General features: G+C 38.1%; 5 protein-coding genes across 7 annotated transcripts in view; 2 read left to right on the top strand and 3 right to left on the bottom strand.

The window, feature by feature from the left end:
- Window positions 1–86: 86 nt before the first annotated feature.
- Window positions 87–5,728, bottom strand: selenon (selenoprotein N). The gene is made up of 12 exons (XM_043263328.1): window positions 4,962–5,728; window positions 4,163–4,280; window positions 3,851–3,981; window positions 3,390–3,602; window positions 3,133–3,257; window positions 2,832–2,969; window positions 2,337–2,418; window positions 2,001–2,189; window positions 1,646–1,751; window positions 1,379–1,491; window positions 1,187–1,288; window positions 87–1,100 (listed from the first exon to the last, which is right to left on the bottom strand). The coding sequence occupies exons 1-12, from the start codon at window positions 5,151–5,153 to the stop codon at window positions 930–932; spliced, it is 1,680 nt and encodes a 559-aa protein (XP_043119263.1). The 5' UTR covers window positions 5,154–5,728; the 3' UTR covers window positions 87–929.
- Window positions 5,729–5,889: 161 nt separating this feature from the next.
- On the bottom strand, window positions 5,890–7,880 carry znf593 (zinc finger protein 593). The gene is made up of 4 exons (XM_043263331.1): window positions 7,769–7,880; window positions 7,134–7,336; window positions 6,946–7,008; window positions 5,890–6,798 (listed from the first exon to the last, which is right to left on the bottom strand). The coding sequence occupies exons 2-4, from the start codon at window positions 7,331–7,333 to the stop codon at window positions 6,672–6,674; spliced, it is 390 nt and encodes a 129-aa protein (XP_043119266.1). The 5' UTR covers window positions 7,334–7,336; window positions 7,769–7,880; the 3' UTR covers window positions 5,890–6,671.
- On the top strand, window positions 7,872–9,610 carry morn2 (MORN repeat containing 2). Its single transcript, XM_043263330.1, has 5 exons — window positions 7,872–7,996; window positions 8,154–8,204; window positions 8,292–8,398; window positions 8,545–8,681; window positions 8,783–9,610. The coding sequence occupies exons 1-5, from the start codon at window positions 7,990–7,992 to the stop codon at window positions 8,883–8,885; spliced, it is 405 nt and encodes a 134-aa protein (XP_043119265.1). The 5' UTR covers window positions 7,872–7,989; the 3' UTR covers window positions 8,886–9,610.
- Window positions 9,611–9,694: 84 nt separating this feature from the next.
- Window positions 9,695–15,986, top strand: arhgef33 (Rho guanine nucleotide exchange factor (GEF) 33). Its single transcript, XM_043263323.1, is given in 16 exon segments — window positions 9,695–10,134; window positions 10,268–10,302; window positions 10,652–10,816; window positions 11,374–11,425; window positions 11,428–11,470; window positions 11,658–11,764; window positions 11,880–11,975; window positions 12,084–12,210; window positions 12,512–12,644; window positions 12,734–12,835; window positions 13,204–13,296; window positions 13,450–13,661; window positions 13,734–13,799; window positions 14,294–14,900; window positions 15,282–15,418; window positions 15,494–15,986. Coding segments are annotated over 16 exon segments (2,115 nt in total). The 5' UTR covers window positions 9,695–10,112; the 3' UTR covers window positions 15,612–15,986.
- Window positions 15,987–16,052: 66 nt separating this feature from the next.
- map4k3b (mitogen-activated protein kinase kinase kinase kinase 3b) overlaps window positions 16,053–19,150 on the bottom strand; it is a 15,641-nt gene continuing 12,543 nt past the window's right edge. For all 3 annotated transcript variants that reach the window (XM_043263320.1, XM_043263322.1, XM_043263321.1), the window contains 3 exons: window positions 19,101–19,150; window positions 18,843–18,898; window positions 16,053–18,762 (listed from right to left, as the gene is read on the bottom strand). The exon at window positions 19,101–19,150 is cut by the window's right edge and continues 21 nt beyond it. In XM_043263320.1, coding sequence (XP_043119255.1) covers window positions 18,675–18,762; window positions 18,843–18,898; window positions 19,101–19,150 — 194 coding nt within the window. In that variant the 3' untranslated portion in view covers window positions 16,053–18,674. The remainder of the gene's footprint in view (window positions 18,763–18,842; window positions 18,899–19,100) is intronic.

Raw genomic sequence — 19,150 nt, 5'->3', positions numbered from 1 at the left:
TACAGATCCCAAAGCTTTGAACAGTTTCTATTTCTACTCTGGTCTTCAGCCTAAATGTGGTAGAAAGAATCAGACATGAAAGCATGTGAGCTTTTGCGTTATATTTAATTTATAAAAGACACACACAAAAAAAGTGATGATCTTACTATTACGTACCTCCACCCTTTAACAAAAGTGGATTTCAGGTGTGATATATTAGAGTCCATGGCAGCTTTCCTGCAGCTGTGTGGTTGAGCTAAAAACTAAAGCTTTGTTTTGTGTGTGTTGTAGCATAGTGCCAGTATTCTGTTCAGACACAGAAGAGCAGACATTGCTTCCAGATTTAAACAACAACATCAGGTCTGGTCTCGTCCTAATTGGGCTTTCAGACCAGACCATCACAAAATGCCTAATCTAGGAAACCACATCAGCAACGTTCTGTGTCCTACAGGACTATTTGGAACAAAAATTATGCAGCAAGAACGGAAGTGGCATTGTATGTATGAAACAAAAGTATAAAAGTGGTTTCATCAGATCAATATACAACATAATGCTATTTCAGTTCATAAGTCTGAACAATGGGTCAGACTAATGACATTCGTCACTCAGGAAGTGTAAGGTTTGCAAAATAATTGCCAAATTTTCTATATAAAAATATATGACTTAATTGAGATTGTGTACAGTTAAACACCCTTTAGGTTTCACTGTGTGACATAGCACACACTTGTGACAACATGATGTTATATTTTGCACTTTTACATGGAATGTGTCACTCTTAAGATGTGGCCACCAGCTGCCTTCTGAATGAAGAAATTATGTCAGCTCCACATTCCGTTCCTAAAATCAGACACGGGGGAGTAAAACTGATATGAGCACTTCCTTTCTTTCTCCCTCATGTACTCCCCTCATTTATTTCTAATGCGCACCAATATTACTGGAGATAAACAGTTTTAAGATTCCAGGTAAGGTCTGGCCTTTTTGAGTCCTTCCTGTAGGAAGTGAATGTATGTGGAAGTTGAAGGATCCTCAAAACCTGCTGAGAAACTGATAGCAGGCCCCCCTTCCTCTTCTGGTTTCATTGATGTCTGGTCCAGGAAATTATTAGCATTGATGTGATGAACCTAGAGAAGTTAAGAGTCATATTCACCGAAACAAATAGTTGGCACAGACTGATCCAGCTGGCTTAAGAAAGCTAAAGAAGACTTACCACAGTGCCGTTTGGCAGCGCCACCATCATCTGCACTGGAAAAGTATACTTCTCCAAATGTAAACGAGCCTTTTCACTCAAGTCCAGATTCTTCTTATCACCCTAAATGACGGTTACACACATAATTCGTCTCAGTAAGGACAACTTAATTTAACTTAACAACATGTGTCAGTTAAGCTATCCAAACTCTACCTGCAGATCCTCCAGCTCTTTGACTAGAGACCAACTGCTGATGAAGCTCTGATTGAGCAAGGCCAAAATGGGCGAACTCTCGAGGACTGTCTCTCGAAGAGTCCGCCCCGAACCTAAAGCAGAAAAGAAGAAGAGAAGTGTACAGAAAGCAAATTAAAGAAACATCTTCTGTAGCTGACCAGTTACGATGCAGATAAAGTCATGCTGGCCATAATGGCCCGACTCAACTGCTTTGTTCTGGGTTATTCCCATTTTTGGGTGTCTTACCTCAGCATGACTGGTCATCCAGAGCCCCCCAGAGCAGGATGGAGTGAACCAGCTTCTTCTCTGCATGAGCTCTGCTAAAGGCCTCACTGAATGGTAAATATGGCACCTTATAAAAAGAAAATCCACTGATGAAATGAATAATGACAACAACAACTTCACCAAAACAATGATATCTTCAAAGAACATCTATTTACCTTGTTGAAAAAGCCAGCATGTGCTGGTTAGATGTGTTTTGAAGCACGGGTGCTGTTTTGAGCTGGTCCTGAGCAGAACCTATTTGCTTAGGACCAGCTTAAACAACCTCAAACAAGCAGCCATGCTTCAAAACATACCTAGCCAGAGTCAAGGGACTCACCTTTTTAAATGGGTACATTGTGACCTCCAAAAGCCTGGATGCTTCTTCTCTGCTCAGCTCTGCACTCCAGACAATCTCCTCAAAGACAAACTGAATAGGCTCTCCTCCCTCCCCTCGGCTGTCAATCATGTTCCCCTGCTCATCATAAATCACTGAGGGAGTGGAGGGACCTTCTGTCCTGAGCTCCATCTGTAAACATACACAGCCCATTTACTTTGTGTATTTCAAGTTATCAAAAAAAACAAAACATGAAAATATCAGGAGAAGCACTTTTGTATTATGCATACCACAAATCAAAACCCTCATAAGATGCTCTGCGTAAACAAGAGCACAAACCTGGGGCAGGTATCCAATATCCACCTCCATGTTGCTGCTCTCACTGGCCCCATAAAGCCACTCCATGTCCACATTCAGAGATCTGCCACATGAAACACAATCAGATTGGGCTGCACAATAATGGTAAGTGATAATGAAAATGATTTTGCTCAACAACAAAAAAAGGTAACTGCAATTATTAATCAAATAGTGGTAATTATTTTTTACATTTAATGAGAATAATTATTGGATATTTACAAATGAAAATAATATCAAGTAATTATTATAATATTAATAATATAGTAATAGTAATATTATTGTCATTATTTAACATTCTCTACATTATTAAGAACTAAAACTGTAACTTTTTTTATTTTCTATTTCTATTTCTCTGTCAATATGAAACCAGAGGACAAATATTGCAGGCAATTATGCTAAAATAATCTGGAGAAATAGAAATCATAAAATCGCTATTGCAATATGTTTGCAGTTAGGAATAGTGGAGGGAAGACTGACTTGTCATTTGGGACGTAGAGGTGAAACTCTCGCACGTGAGAAGCATCTTTGGAGAGGATGATATTACCAGCAAACTGCCCAGGAGTGAACCAGAATGGAAAGTCTGGAACATCATTTAGCTGGAACTCGGCATGGACTCTGTAATTAGTAGTGCAGTAGGCTCAAAATTAAAATAATAGTAAAAATGAAGTTACTATCACATATTCTTTAAGTGACATACAAAATAAACGTCTAAAATCCCATTTATTCTGGATGACAAAAACCTTATTCAATCATGACATCATGTTTAATTTTAACTCACCTGAAAACAATATCATAATAGAAATCAGTAACAGCCCGTATACAAGCCACAGCTCCCTGTGGAGCAAAGCGGGATTTCACAAAAGGCCTCGGGTGGAACATATTTAGCAGAGAGTGGATCAGTACCTGCAGAGAAATTAAATAACCACATCATCAATCCACCACCTAAACAGAAATTGAATCAACCTTGACAATTTAAATTTTTCAACAAACCAAAGTAATATTAAATGAAAAGGGTTTTGTTGTGATCTTTTGTACCTCTTTGCCCCGTGGCGTGGGAGGATGATAGCGGTTGTTGGGAAGGTAGCCGGTGAAAATGTTCAGTTCGCTGGGAATGATCCACCAAGTGTCACCCAAGGCCGATTTACCACTGGGTGGCAGGAAGATCTTGAACTGACTAGCATAAAACGTGGATGAAGGAACAGCTGGACGTTTCCAAGATCTCAGTCCACTAAGAGAGCTGTGAGAAACCTGATGAGAAAGACACGGCTCAGTTTACATTACAAGCACATTTTGGGTTTGCACCTTGTAACAGTCCATGTTCTATCACGTTTAATATTATTATAAACTTTAAATTAAGACATTTCATGTACACTTCAATTTTCTTATTGGTATTTTAAATGTGTATATTTATATATATATTTTTTAATTATCACCTGTCTGTTTGTAAGCTTGTTAGGAGTTCAGATGAATTTACTAATGTGTAATGCTTAAATTACCCCTAGAAAGCCATCTTTGCTCTTTGTCATGCTATCCAGCAGTAACGGCTGCATTTTAGCATGCAGGGTCAGCGTCTCTCCATTAGGATCATGTGGTATCTCCTCATCAAACTCTGGGGGAGGTGCCACGCCTTCAGGCAACAGAGATGGACATCAGATATTGCAACAATGCTTAAAACTCTCAGCTGGAAATCATTTTCTATAGCGATGGAGAACATAGCCTTGAAGCATCTTAATTCTGCTTCAGTAGACAATATCTACTTGCAAAAAGATGTTAATGCTCTGCAAGTGCACAGACAACAAGAATAATACCTGTGAGTTTTTCTGCAATAGGTTTGAACTCCTCTGGACTGAGATAGAGGTCATGATCGGTATCCAGGGATGAGAAGAAAAAGAGTCCATCTGCTCCCAGTGCCTTCAATCCTGCCTCCTGCAACAGATATGAAATTAAATTGACACATTTTGCTTTTGTGTGTGTATGGATTAATGAAATTGCTATTTACGAAATTTTTAACCTTCATAAAAAACTACTCTGATTCAGACCAATTCGTGAGTGATTCATTCTGTGAACCAGTTCAGTTGATTCCCTGAAAAGATTTGGTTCAAACGAATGAGTTGTACAAAAGAAAAGGCAGCAGAACACAATGAGGTCTACGTCCGTTTATTTTTAACTGAATACCTGGCATACTTTTTATGTTGTGTCTGGGTCTATTAACAGTCGGAGTAGGAGGGCAGCCTGGAAAATCTGGTTAATATATGAAGCGACACAGAAGTAACACAGATATACGAGAAATAGGGGGGTTGCTGTTTTAACAAAGCTGTCTTGCCCAGCTGTGGCAATTATCCAACCCTAATAAAACAGCGGGCACCAGATGCAAGTTTACTATTACCACATAACAAAAGAAGACGTGGCAAAGACAGTTCAAAAATTAATATTAGAAGAGCAACGTTTAAAACTAAACAAACTTACTGCATTTTAACAAACTGCAAGGACTACATGTGGTTTGAACAGCTGCAGTAAATCACGCAGTATCTCTCGTGGCTCTGAAAAGCATCCTTCCTTCACGGGTCAAAACTGCAATTAAATTCTGACCAAACTGGAATAACTTACATGGCGTTTCACAAGCTGGGCGTCCTGGTAATATTTAATGCAAAAGCCGAACAAAGGAACAGCAGCGACAAGAAATAAACTGGAGAGTTGCTTGAAACGTGAGCGGGCGCGTCTGCTGGATGGAGTCGCGCGATCTTCATCATGATCATCCTTGGGCTCTCCAGCTGGAGTTTTATCCACGTCTGCGGCCATCCTCTAATAAACGTCTCGTTCTGCTCTGTAAATCACTACCGGGCCACAAAAATAGCCCAGGGTGATATTAAAAACTCTTAAGTGGAGTCACACTGTAGTCACGGGCTCGTCTCTGTTGTACAGTGAGCCGTTACATCGTAGCGGCGCGAGAGGAAATCACTCCTGTTTCTCCTGCTTGTGGATCATGTCCGTCGCTCTTAAAGGGCCAGCGCACAAATTCGTGCCTTTGAACTACATGGGCTTTTGTTCAAATCTAGGAAAGCTGCCTGTCTAGGCAACATTCGGAACGTGACTGAGTTTGCCAAAATGCTGTCTAGAGAGGCAGCCAAGTAGGTTTTGAAACGACTTGACCGTAATTACACGTTTTGGGGCCAAAGAATGTACCGCATCTGTCTTTTTGTTTTTCTGCTAATAGTTAAATATGTGTTACAATGTCCACAAAGAGGACATTCTAACCACAGGCAGAGTAGGCGTGTAGACTAGAGTTCTTGTACAATTATTTTTTGTTAATATTAAGTGAGAACGGAAGAATTAAGTCAATAATATTATTGGGGTAATTCCAAGCATAAAACCATAATTGAGGTTCCCACAATCTTTAAATCAATACATTTCCATATTTTTTCCCCATGACAGATTACTACATTAGGTTGTATGCCTTTTAGCATGGAGTTTAGAATATACACACACACGCCATTATTCCAGAAGGGCACATGACAAACTCGAAAACACACAAACATTAAATCAGGATATTGTATTGTAAAGATAGTATTTAAGATTTACAGACCAGAATGGGTTTAAACAACACTCTTTATACTTGTTCATTGAACCATATACAAGTATTGCACATGCTTCTCTGGACAAGTTAACAAGTGATTAACGCGACAGTTGCAATACATTTGTTTTAAAGAGACCTATCTAATGATTCAGAAAACACCAGAAGATGCCCAGGGACCCTGATCATCTGTATAAACATGCCATAGTCTTGTAGCAGGAAGGCATGAGGACTGGATCTGTGGTCAGAGCCACATCTCGGCAATAAACTGCAATGTCCATAATGTAAGTGGTCTACAGCACTACTACAGGAAGGACAGCTTATCTCGTCAAACCATGTGTAACCACATGTTCATGCGACATGTTTGAGAACTTGCAAATTTCTTGCTGGAAGAGTGCAGTAACAACTTTTTTAAATCTGGTGCAGTCCACAAGGATGAGATGCGCTGTAGTACTTCACATACATAATGAACATTGTGAGGCTTTCAGTAACCCAGAAGGTTGCTTATCGTAAGCAAACTTTACCAATTTAACTTCGTAAGTATGAAACTGAAGCCAGCTGTTCAAAGACTTTTCCAAAATCAAACAAGTCTGTCAGTGAACATTCATCAAAATTCTATCAATTAATTTCATATTTTTCAACTTACTTTTCATCTCCATAAATTAATTTTAGCTCTGAAACATGTTAAATTGTTGCTCTGAGTTCAGAAGAGCAGAGTCCACAGAGAGGCAGATCAAAGTCATCTTTCAGTCCATATCTTCCTCGATCTGCTGTGTGTGAACCTCTACGGTTTTTGGTGGGATGTAGGAGCCCATTCCTGCTGCCCGCTCTGCCTCAGCCTGTGTATATGGCTCTTCCCTCAGCTTCTTCAACCTGAAATAAAAAAATGCTTTTAAAATGACACTAATTTTACAAGCACGGACATATTTATTCTGCATTTATCCAGGTAATGTATTTTAGATACAGTATGATCCAAAGATTCAACATCAAGAGAATAGAGAAAACGATTTTCAGACTCACCGTTTTTTATGAAGTTTGGACCTGAAATGCTCCTTCAGGGTTTTTAAATCAACAAAATATCTCCTTTAAAAAAGGAATTAAAAACAAATCATATGTATAGCTGAGTATTTGAAAAAGCTAAAAAAAAAAAATATATTTGTAATAAATACAAATATGTTGTGTTATTGGAGTGGTGAGGTGGGACTTACGCGCAGTGCAGACAGTAATTCTGAGCACAACCAGTAACATCATAATCTACTTCTTGCTTTAATAACTTGACAGCATTTGCAGGGATCATATCTGCGTGGATCTGGTCAAGGTCCTTCGTCCTGCGCTTAGTCTTCCATGTCTTGGAAATGTTCTTCTTCTTGCCTTTACTGTGCTTTCCGACCTGTTTGGACTTACCCATGATCTAAAAACAAGAGGAGAAACTAATTTGTGACCCATTTTGAACAAATATAAATTAAGGCCTTCAACTTCCCCCAAACAAAACACGCACTAAAAGATGTAATGACATGCCAACTAAAACCTGCTCTATGAACTTTCCCCTAACATGTCAACAGAAAACCTGAGCCGTGAAATATCGTCGTACATGACAACGTTTAAAGTAAAAATCTAAAGTCTGAAAACTATTTTTTAAATGTCTAAAAGAGAAAATCAGTTCGTATGACACTGATGTGATGAAACAACAATATACAGACATCAATTAGCGTTATATTCAGTACAACAAAATGTTCTCTCAAACACGTTGACACCCTTTCTTCTCGCAGTATGACTACTTTCAGGAAGTTGTAAAGTCTGTAAAGCAAAAACAAAAAAGATGTACGTTTGTTACTTTACTTACGTTAACGCAAGCTACCTCGCCACAAACACGTTGTGCATCTAGTGGAATAACTTCCGGGTCGACGAAGCGCGCGCGTGAGCCTTCACCAGAGGGCAGTGCAGACCAGACAGCGCGTGACTCAACCGAAGAAGAGTTGTTACGTCGTTGCTATGGAGATTTTAATCGCAACCATCCTGAATAAATAGTATAGTGTTTTTACCGACACCAAATAAATCAGCATCATGTCTGGTAAATATGTTCATAACAACTATTTCTATACCGTATATAATATACATTCTAAGTATAAATACTTGTTGAACAAGTTACGTTTCTTTTCTCTTTGTGGTTGGCACTTCAAGATAAAAAAAACCCTCTTTGATTTAACTTTGCTGCTCTTTGTTTGCAGACACCACAACTCTTAAAATCTCTTACATTTTTCCAAATGGAGACAAATATGGTGAGTTAGCTTACAGCTTTGAACGTGTCTGTGAATGTTATGTTTTAAGGCTATTAAACAAGTGTGTACTTGTGTGTTTGTGTTTAGAAGGCGAATGCTGTCGTACTTCAGATGGTGTGGTTATAAGAAAAGGGTCTGGCACACAGACATCAGCCTCTGGAGTTACATACACTGGAGAATGGGACAATGATAAGGTGTGTGATGGACTTAAATATAATTATGCAGCAAATTAAATTGAATGTAAATTGCATGTGACAACTACCTTGGATAAATATGTTACTTCTTCTTAACATGGTTTAAGTAATTGTGTCTTGGTTGCGTGGTGTTATGTGGGCTGTAGATGAATGGCAGAGGAACTCTCACGCACCCCTCAGGGGCGTTTTACAGCGGCCTGTTCAGAGACAACATGTATCACGGCAAAGGAACATATCGATTTCCTGATGGGACAGAATACACAGGAAGTTTTAACAACAACAGGTGATACAGTATAATCGGTCCTGCAAACATATGCAAAACATGATTTGGCAATATTGTCATAAGGGAGGCTTAATTGTCACAACATTAATTTGTTTTTGCAGATTTGAAGGTGAAGGGGAGTTCACAGATTCACAAGGACTTGTGTGGAGCGGGACGTTCCATAACAAAGCTGCTCTGGGATTGAAGCTCAAAGTCAATATGTGACATGCACACAAACACACACCCTTTAAATGTATACGGAAAAATGTTTTCTGTACTTTTTCTTTATTAGATGGCATTCGGTGAGTGTTAAGCATACAATCACTAGACCAAACTTTGACCAAACTCAGATTTTTTAAATAGTGACATTACAAGCCTTTTATCAAGATTATGAAGCAATCATCTGAGTCGACGCAAAGTTGAAAGAATAACCACCCGTGAATCTATTGAAAGAGATCAAAGATACACAGTGATGCATTACCACAGCTAGCAGCCCTGAGGCATTGATGAGATCCAATGAAATAACTTCAGTTCCGCAGCATCCACTGAACATCAAGAACACATGTTCCCACACACACTGCACTTCTCAAAGAATCACTACTTTGTTTTAGGGCAAAGGGTGAGAGGAATGTGATTCTCTGTGTACGGTTCAGCCATTGGTGGAGCACATCTCCAAAATACATGGACAAGCACCAGCAGCAGAGCTCATGACTGCGGTGAGAAGTCAGGAGTTGTGTAAGACCGTAAAGCTCAATTTCCTGTCCTCTGGTGTGAGAATGTGTTTCTTGTGGATAAAGAGCTCAACTGGCTACCAGCCTCCAGTTCACTTCTAAATCTGCTTTAAATGAACCCGAAGCTCCAGTGCGTGATTCCACCTGAAACCGAATAACTTTTCGAGGGTGTTTTATTTGTTTCATTGTTATACCGCAAATAAATTGGGTATGACTCAATGTTCACTTTTGAGTTTATGACAATAATTTTGTGGGTGTTTCTGTTCATATGCCTAGTGGATCCTTTCCAGAGCTCATACAGAGGTCATTGTAAAATGGAAAATTGGTCTTAAAGGTTGAAGAGGAAATTTAATCGTCTGATTCTGAACCATAAAAATGCTAACAGACGTCTCTATCTTTCTCTCTCTCTCTTCCTTCATCCATCCACTTACTGTAAAACAAGGCCTCTTTTTGTCCTCGACTTCATCAGACTCACATGTTTCAAAGAGGAGGGGAAGAGATAGGTGGGACAGATGAGAGAGAGAGAGAAAGAAGAGTGATAGAAAGACATAGTCACAGAATCAGAGAGCTCTCCTGTCATTTCTAACCATATCAAAACATAGGGGTGTGAGATTTCATTAATCTGCATTAGTTTGAGCAAAGAAACTCTACTAGAAAGGATCTAAACCACAAAGGATCTGAAACAACAGTCTTGGTTTTAAACCTGGAAGACCATCGGATCATGGAGAATGGCAAAATACAGGGTAAACCATATTTTCTTCCATAATGCTTTTTTTATATAATATACAGTATAATATTATATTGTACAGTGAAGTCTACTTTAAACAAAGAGTTCAATGGATGACTTTTGGAAAGTTTTTTTATGTGTTTTTACAGGTATAGGCAATGACATAGAGACCATAGACCTTCAGGTAATCTAAATTGCTTTCACTTCCAGTTTGTAATCGCTTTCTTATGCTTTTGTATGCTTTGGTGCGTGTGTTTGCGACAAAATAGGTTTTCTGTTTTAAGTGCACTGTTTCATTAATCTCTAATTCTAATCACACCCACCCACACAGATCATTGCTGTTAGGAAAATAAAAGTCAATGAGACTGAACTGTTAATAGGAAGAGTGTGACAGAACTCAGGCCACATTTAGCTTGACCCTCCCTAATGCTATTGAGACTGATCTGAAGCTCCTGTCCTTCTGTTTAACCTTCATGTCTCTGTCTGTGTTTTTCTCTTATTGAGTATTGGTGACCTCTGACTTGTTGCTTTAGTTGCAGGCGATGTGGGTGGAGCTAAAATCAGGAGTTGGAAGTGTGGTGGAAGATTTTTCCACCCTACGGCAAACTTACAGCCGACTGGAGGAGAAAGTCTCTACCTATCAACAAGAAACTAATGAAAAGATCCTGTCTCTTAGAAACACACTTAACACATTACAGGTTGTAACAGTTATATTATCTGATATAAAATGAGTGGATAAGAAATATAATTTGGTTAACCAACACAATTGTTTAATAGTTTGGGGTCAGTAGGACTATTGCATTAAACAGTTTTGAATTTCTATTAATCAAATCTAATCAAAAAAACATGAAAATAATCACAATTTTCAACTGTTTTCAGTATTGGTGAAGTATTTCTTGAGCACCAAATCAGAAAGATTTCTGAAGGATCATGTGACACTGGAGACTGGAGAAATGGCTGCTGTCATCGTCATGATGATATATATATATATATATATATATATATATATATATATATATATATATATATACATATTTAAAATATGTATTAGAAAATATTAGAATAGGGACCAGTTATTATTTTAATTTGCAACAATATTTCACAGTGTCACTGTTTTACTGTCAAGAGCACAAGAAACCTATTTCAAAAACAATTTATATATATATATATTTATTTATTCTGAAATGTAGGTTTTAAAATTGTAGTTTTGTTAAATTGTATTTTCCTTTTTGTGTGTTTGTGTATGCATGTGCAGGAAGATATAAGCACAGCTCTAACACAGTTATCTGAGGTTAAGAGTAATCAAAAGACCAGCAGAGGGACCTGGACCTCATGCAGAGCACACAACATAGGTGATACATTGTGGCTAAAATGTTTTTTTAATTTATATATATATTTTTACAATTTATTATTATTATTATATATTTTTTTACAATTCATAGTATAGTGTATTTAACATTGGATGCAGTTTAAAACACTTGGGTTTCAGTCTGCATGTAACTTCTTTTAAAAATCAAAATATATAAACGTATTTGGTAGGAAAGGCTCAAGGGGGGAGGGATCAGTGGATGGCCACGCCTCTTTAAACAGCCAAACAGAACTCAGTCTCATTCAGCATTACATAAGCAGCCTGTCAGCCAACCAGAGTGAGTATTACAATTTAGAGATTACAATTTAGAAATGATGTTTTGTACTATAAACACATGTGAAAATTATAGCGCGGTGGTGTAAGATGACAATACGTCTTATTTTTGTGCTTAGACTCTTATACAGAGCATGATGGACAAAAGAAATCTCCATTGTGGAGGGACAGAAAAAACAGCAGAGATTTGAAAGAACAAAACAACTCAAATATAAGTGAGTGATGTGCAGCAGGATAAAAGTGAAATTGCTTTCATTTGTCATAATTTAAGGGAAAATAACTGACAAAGAATGGCCAGTTATAAAAACATGCCTTTTTTTCAGCTCAGAGGCATACTGCAGCATTGGAGCTGTTGGAGTCTGAGAGAGCGTATGTGTCATATCTCTCAGTCCTGTTAAAGGCCAACATTAGTTTTAATGGCTCAGAAAACATCAACCTCAAAGACAAAAGGTAACTACATATATCACTCTCCCACTTAATGTAAACATTTTGCCCCTACAATAGTGCAGATCATCACACAGGCAACAACGTTAATTCAGTTCTCCCGGTCAGAAATTCAGTGCTAAACAGAGACTGTGAGTTGTATTAGTCTGCTGTGGAACAGACTTACTATAAAGCATATTTTGTTACTTGTTTGTGTCTTGCTTTAGAATGTGGCCTGAACAAATCTACATTATTGTAGATTTGAGAAATTATACATTTTAAGGAAAAAAACTGTGATTTTCAGGCAGTTCTCTTTTCTTACTGTCAGGCCTTTCCCTCCCTCTCTGCGCTTCTTGATTCAGCAGCATCTGGAACTCCTTCACCTTCTCCAGGAGAGAGTTCTTAAGAGCCACTGGCAAGGAATCATGGGAGATGTATTTCTAAGGCTCACTAGCAAAGAAGTAAAATATTATAGAGCGAAAATGAACTAAATTGACCATCCTACCATACCCAGAAGTGCACTGTGTAATCTCAAATGTGTGTTTTGCAGAGTGATTTTCTGGATCATTATGTATCATACCTACGGGACCTCCCAGAATGTTTGACAGTTGTTAGTCTGTTCTCCTCTTCAAAATCAGCCAGTTTACTGGAGGTATACATGCACACATCTTATATTTAATAAGTGCAAATCTCAGTTGAATTAAACTTCATTTTGCTTAATATGCTGATATTTGGGGCATATAGACACAGTGTTACAGCAGAGAAATGATAGAGATGGTACATTATGTTTCTATGAATGACATTTCTATTTAATTGTCAACATATTAATGAATAATATTAATTTAATAATTGCAATTTTTTGTTAATATAATAATAATAATAATAATAATAACAGAATGTTGAAATCATATTTTGAATAAACATTTAGTTGTCACATAAAACACACGTTTAGGTTACCTTGATTAAATCTTAGATAAATCCACGAAACATTTTTCTGATTTGTTGTGTGTTCAAATCCAGAGTGACATCACAGGGGACGAGACACGTCCATCTCTGCATTCACTGCTTCTGCAACCTGTCCAACGCATCCCAGAATACCATACGCTCCTCCAGGTAGTCAAATACATCTTCCCATACTTACAGCATTTTAGGCATGTTTATTAGTTGTGTATGTTTGACAATTGTGATGTTATCATCCTGGTCAAGCACTGCTACATAAAAGAAAATGCATATATGTATCCATTTGTATGTTGCTGTGTTTTACAGAGTCTTCTGCAGCAGACAGAGTCAGAGCATCCGGACTATTACCTGTTACTGGTATCTGTGCAACAACTGCGATCTTTCATGACCCAGTACAGCCATCTGCTACAGCACAACCAGGAGCTCCTCACACACAGCCATGCCATGCGAGAACACACACACAACCTGTGCACACACCAGCAGGAGCGGCCCTCACACACCCGAAAAGAGCTAAGCAGGTAAGTTCAAATGAACAAATGTGTGTGTGTTTTTGAGTTGTAAGATTTACTGGCACTTGTTTTTAATGTCAGGTCTACAGTGAGACAGCTCTATAAAGTCGACTATGAGAAAAATTACAGCAACACCAGCGCACAAAAGTGAGTAGATAGATGCACAAACCAAATATATAACAAAATGAGCTTTCTGTGAATTTATGGGTGTTGCTACTCCAGGGCACTGTTATGCAATTTTAACCATGCTTTTATTATGCCATTTATGGATTTTGTTTTTTACCCTTTCCCCAGTCATCTATTATAAAAGTATTACTTATATAAGTGAAACAAAGTTTTATATTTATTGCATGTGTTGTTACTTCCAACACACTGACAAATTTTCTTCTAAATAGTTTATTTAGTAAAGAGTGTATTTGAGTTTAAGTTTGAGATACACACCATGCAAAAGTAAAAAAAAAGTGTTTATTCAGCAAGAATGCATTAATTAGACATAAAATACTTTTATAATGTTACAAGTGATTTCAGTTTCAAATAAATGCTATTCTTTTGTAGTGGCTGGTGTAGTGAAATGTCTCACTAAAAAGTACCCAGAATCAAAGAAATATCTTTATGCATTTTCTGTCTTTTTTTATTCTAAGTGATCCCTCTCGACGTAACAAGCGCTACCCTGACTATGAAGCAGCACCCTATCACTACGACCCAGAAATCCCATCCCCTGTCTCCTTCCTCTCTGACTCTGACTCTCGTCACAAAGCCATCTCAGTTCCTCTGCGCAGCATTCCAGAGACGGAGGGAACGGGATCTGTCCTCTCTGATGCTCTGGGTGCACTCTTTCCCTATGGAGCCGGAGGCTCTCGCTGTTCGAGCCCATCTCATTCCTCTGACTCCAGCATTGATATTGCCTTTGTGCATTGTAGTCCTTCTCATAGTCCACCTCGACAATCCCACAGCAGGGGGCGAAGCGCTGGGGGGGCGGTTTATAGGTCCAACAGAGCCTGTGTGTCACCTGACTCAGCAGATATTGTGAGACCACGCCCTCTACAAGCAGTGCAGAGAAAGAGCAAATCACTGAACGGCTTGCAGATGGACAGTACTGATAGCCACACCCACCAGTCGAAAACTCCCACCCACCCGAGGCTGGAACGTCAGTCAAGCGGCAAATCAAGATTGAGACCCAGCAGTCCAAAGCACAGATATGAGACACACACTGACACAGAGGACCAGCCACGACTAATACATCAAAAGGTGAACACTTATGAACATTTACAGACACACACACACAGATTATTAGTGGTTATTAGCACCTTAGCAACTATATTGCATAGGCATACAAAATTTCAGAACTTTAAAAACTCTAATCCTTTTGGAAAGATTATTTGGAAACTTTCTGAAAATTTCTAAACATTTTGGAAAGTTTTTTGGAAACATTTACCAGAATTTTTCCACCCCTTTGCAAACATAGTATTGCATAGCCCTGGCAATCATTTACAAAACCCTAGCAGATACGAAAAAACTGCATACCAACGCTTTGGCAACCACCCACAAAACCTTAGAATTGTTCCTAAAAGCTGAAATTGTTTTAGTATTAGGTTCAAGTTTCTAAAGCTCATTGTGTTTGTTCCTCAGGATCCTAGAAGCCTGGTGTGGGAGGATCTCAAATTGAGGGGTGTGTCTGATGATTATGACCACACCCCCTTGAGTGAACGCAGTAGAAAAGAAGGAAAAGGATTTAGGAACTCTTTTAAAAAGCTGTTTAAAAAGAAGTGAGTTAATAAGAGGAGACACACGGCTACTTTGCATGGGGGAAAAAAAAGTCTGATACTTCACGTGTCTTTCAGGTCTAGTGGCGATGGAAAGGAGAAGACAGCAGTCAAAGCTGAGTGTCAAATCATCGGAGAGCTGGAGTCCATCAAAGCCTCTCAAGCGGCAGACATTGACAGAGGAACCGCTGTTTAAAGTGTTTCTCAACAGGTTTTGCTTCAGGGATGCAATTGCTTGGTCTTTAGTGTTTGCTCTCGAAATATATTGAAGGTCGAGGGTTTCATATCTTTCAAAAATTTGGCATGATGAATTAATTAATAATGTAAGTTTGGGCAGAATCCTGAGAACCTTTGGTTCACGCACTGTTTATGTAAATGTATACTTACTCAAATAAACAGGCACACTTATCCAGTTTATGCTGGGCTGCTCTGACAGGATGCAAAACCATATCTGATCAAATGTATAATGGTAATATATGCTGTATACTTAATATAAAATATAAATGTAGATATATTTGAATGCAAATGTAAATGGTAACAATTAAAATAATAAAGCAATAGTAAAGCAAATCTCATTTTAAGGTAACATTAATTTTTGTGTATATATGACAAAAATAACAACACCGTTCAGATTGCATTTGATATTTTTTCACCTTGGTTTAATGTGTTAAATCTCATAAAAGAGTTTCACATTTGAAACAAAATATTGGCTTTATACAGTCTGTAAAACTCAAATTATTTTACACTATATACAAGACATGTGCATCACATCACACAAGTAAATGCTGCTGTAGTGAATATGGAGTAGTAGACACACGCTCTGTTCTCAAAGCATCCAATAACACAATTATGACTCTTTCAAACGTATAGAGTAAATGTTACTGGAGATTAGGCTCAGACACTCTTTAATTTGGGTCTTGACAAAATCATAGATCATGTGACAAGCCCGGGGTTTAAAAATGCTGCTAGGGAAATGCTTTATTTGCAGTAGGGTTTTAATGGCGTATGATCTTTAGATGCATGTTAGAGGTAGACACGACATGCTAAATTTGCGCATTCAGATAAAACGAAACATGACTTTGCTATTTTGACACAAAAAGAACAGTTAGTATTCAGATATGTGATTCGAACGGATGAAAATTCCAAAAAGCTTCACAGACAGCTACATTCTAGAAAGAGAGCTTTTTCTGACTTCCAATTTCTTATTTACACATACTGCATTCTGAAGACGTCATCTCTACTCGGTTTTCAGTGAGCCTAATAAATAGGATTTCTTTATCTGTTATACTCTTACTATTAACATTACAGCCTGTAAGTGCACACTCATCCTTTAACACACACAGCACGCAGTGAAATGCAGAAGTGAGCAAACGTATTGTGCAAACCTTCAATAACAGTGCTTGGTAATCAACTAAAACATGACACTTGGCCTTTCTGCATAAATAATGAAATAGAAAAACTCTAAAAATCACTCCATTCCCATAAGGTGGCTCAAGATGGTGTTACAGTATCAGGAAGTAGTCTTAATGTGGAATTTCATAAATGTATGGACATTACACTATGGTAAAACCATGGTACTGTTTGACGTACCTTGAGTACCAAGTAAATACCACGCTATGTGACTAGGGTCATCATTCAGAACCATGACACACACACATTTATATATATATATATGTGTGTGTCTTTGTGTGTATATTGCCATCTGATACCACTATACCCTGCTACGGCCACAGTACTTTTTTGAAGATATCATTACAGTATGAATAAATTAGCATCATTCATGAATGATTACATTTTGATGAAAATATTTATAATTATCTGTTATGTCTGGATGCGGTAACTAAAACCTTTTACCTCAGTTTAAGTAACACGAGCGGCAGAACAATGACATGAAACATGGCGCCCCCTAGTGTATATTTAAACAAGCCAACAAAATAATCTCATGTATTTAACAACTAATAAGGAAAAACATTTTGCTTCACTGGAGGACTTTTTTTCTATTCATAGAGAACACGTTTTTGTATTTCTCTGCACTGTTTTTTCATTGTTTTGTATGCAAACATGTGCTAGACTGAAATTACTTTTTAAAAAATGTGGTTCTCAAGTTAAGATGGTTGTTGTTGTTTTTTTTAAATGTGTCTCTAGAAAGACATTTTTTTCCATTCAACTGACCTAGGCCTCACATTTCTTAAATGCAAAAATGAATTCTGTGTGAACGTTCTATAAATCATTAACGTTTATAATTTACAAAACATCAGAAACACCTGCACTACGGTTCCACTGTCTGTTATTGTGCTGTTAATAAGGAAATATGGATCTAATGAGACATGAAACTTACTGAAGCCTTAAGTGCGGTTACATGAGCAGTTATTTAGCAGATTTCACATTGGCTTAAAATTCGTCACATTAAGTTGCTGCCCTGACCAACAGAAAATTGCTTGGTTTGAAAGTGCTTCACGTGTCTCCGCACACGAAAAATGCCCTTTTCTTACCCTCAAAATTTCATAGAAATTTTACTAATATGACTCCAAACGAGGGAAATGTAGAGAAAGAGAGTTTTTTTAGGCTTACAGTTGCTTCACACAGAGCGTGATTTTGCGTTCCATTCTGCTAATTGTTTTTCTATCTATTTTTAAATGCGAGAATGCGTTCCTTGTGAACTGTTATTAGCATGACAGAGAGGAGGGCAGTTTACAGGGCAGTACTGAAAGCTACAAAGCTGACAAGATGGTAAAACACCTGCATATCATGCCAGATATAAAAAGCCGTATTTGTGTCCTCTTTTAGACAACTTTTGTACTAGACTTGTTTTTGTTTTCACATCAGTTATCTCCGTATCTAATGCCGCACAGTACTGATGGTTGTGTATCAAGGTCTGAAATGCATCTATAGTAAGTTCACGCAGTTCGGCAGTACAAAAAAAAAAAGATGTTAAACCTGTACTACACCAAAAATAGAATGTATTAACCGGAAATTAATTTAAATCACTTGATTTGCCGTTACATGCTATGCGAATCTAACACGCATATTAAACGGTTTACTTACATCTGCTTGTATTGATATGAGGTACCAGGTCCTGGCATCATACCAAACCAAAACTTTTGCTATTAAAATCGGTAGTGTTTAATTTCAACTTTGAGTGTTTTTTTCTTCTGTAGTGTTTTGCTCGGTAGCTTCATTAATGAACATGAGGTGTATAAGTCTCAGGACATGTACTTTGTAGCGTGCATTATGTAGTGTGTGTTAAGGCAGTGTGTTGTCAGTAGCTGTTCTCGTGGCCCGCGAGGATGTACAGATTACTTTGAGCTGTAGGGTCTTCTGTTGGCTTGCTTTCCAACACCACCACTCTGAGAAAGAGATAAAAGTGTTTGTATAAACTCTGCAGATCACCCACGGAAGCACAGTGTGTGTTTTGGTGGGCTCTCACCTGTCTGCGCCCAGCAGCCTGTAGATTCGCGAGTTATCAGAGATCTCCTGAGTAATCTGAAGCAGAGAACATCAGTTACCATCGATTGTCGGCAATGGGACGAACTTTGTCGCACACAAAATGCGGCCGCGCTTTAAAGGTTTGTTACGGGCTATAAATGTATAATCTAGATCAGTGGTATGTCATGATGAAAGCATTAAACCGTAAGAATTCACTTTGTTCTAGTTGAATTTGGAAAACCAAAGGCACAGCACAAACCTCACTGTTTTTAAAGCTTCTTCCCTGCATTCCATGCTTCCAGAACGCCA

This window comes from Puntigrus tetrazona, chromosome 17 (genome assembly GCF_018831695.1).
Source record: "Puntigrus tetrazona isolate hp1 chromosome 17, ASM1883169v1, whole genome shotgun sequence".
NCBI lineage: Eukaryota > Metazoa > Chordata > Actinopteri > Cypriniformes > Cyprinidae > Puntigrus > Puntigrus tetrazona.
This window is presented reverse-complemented; position numbering and strand designations above follow the sequence as displayed.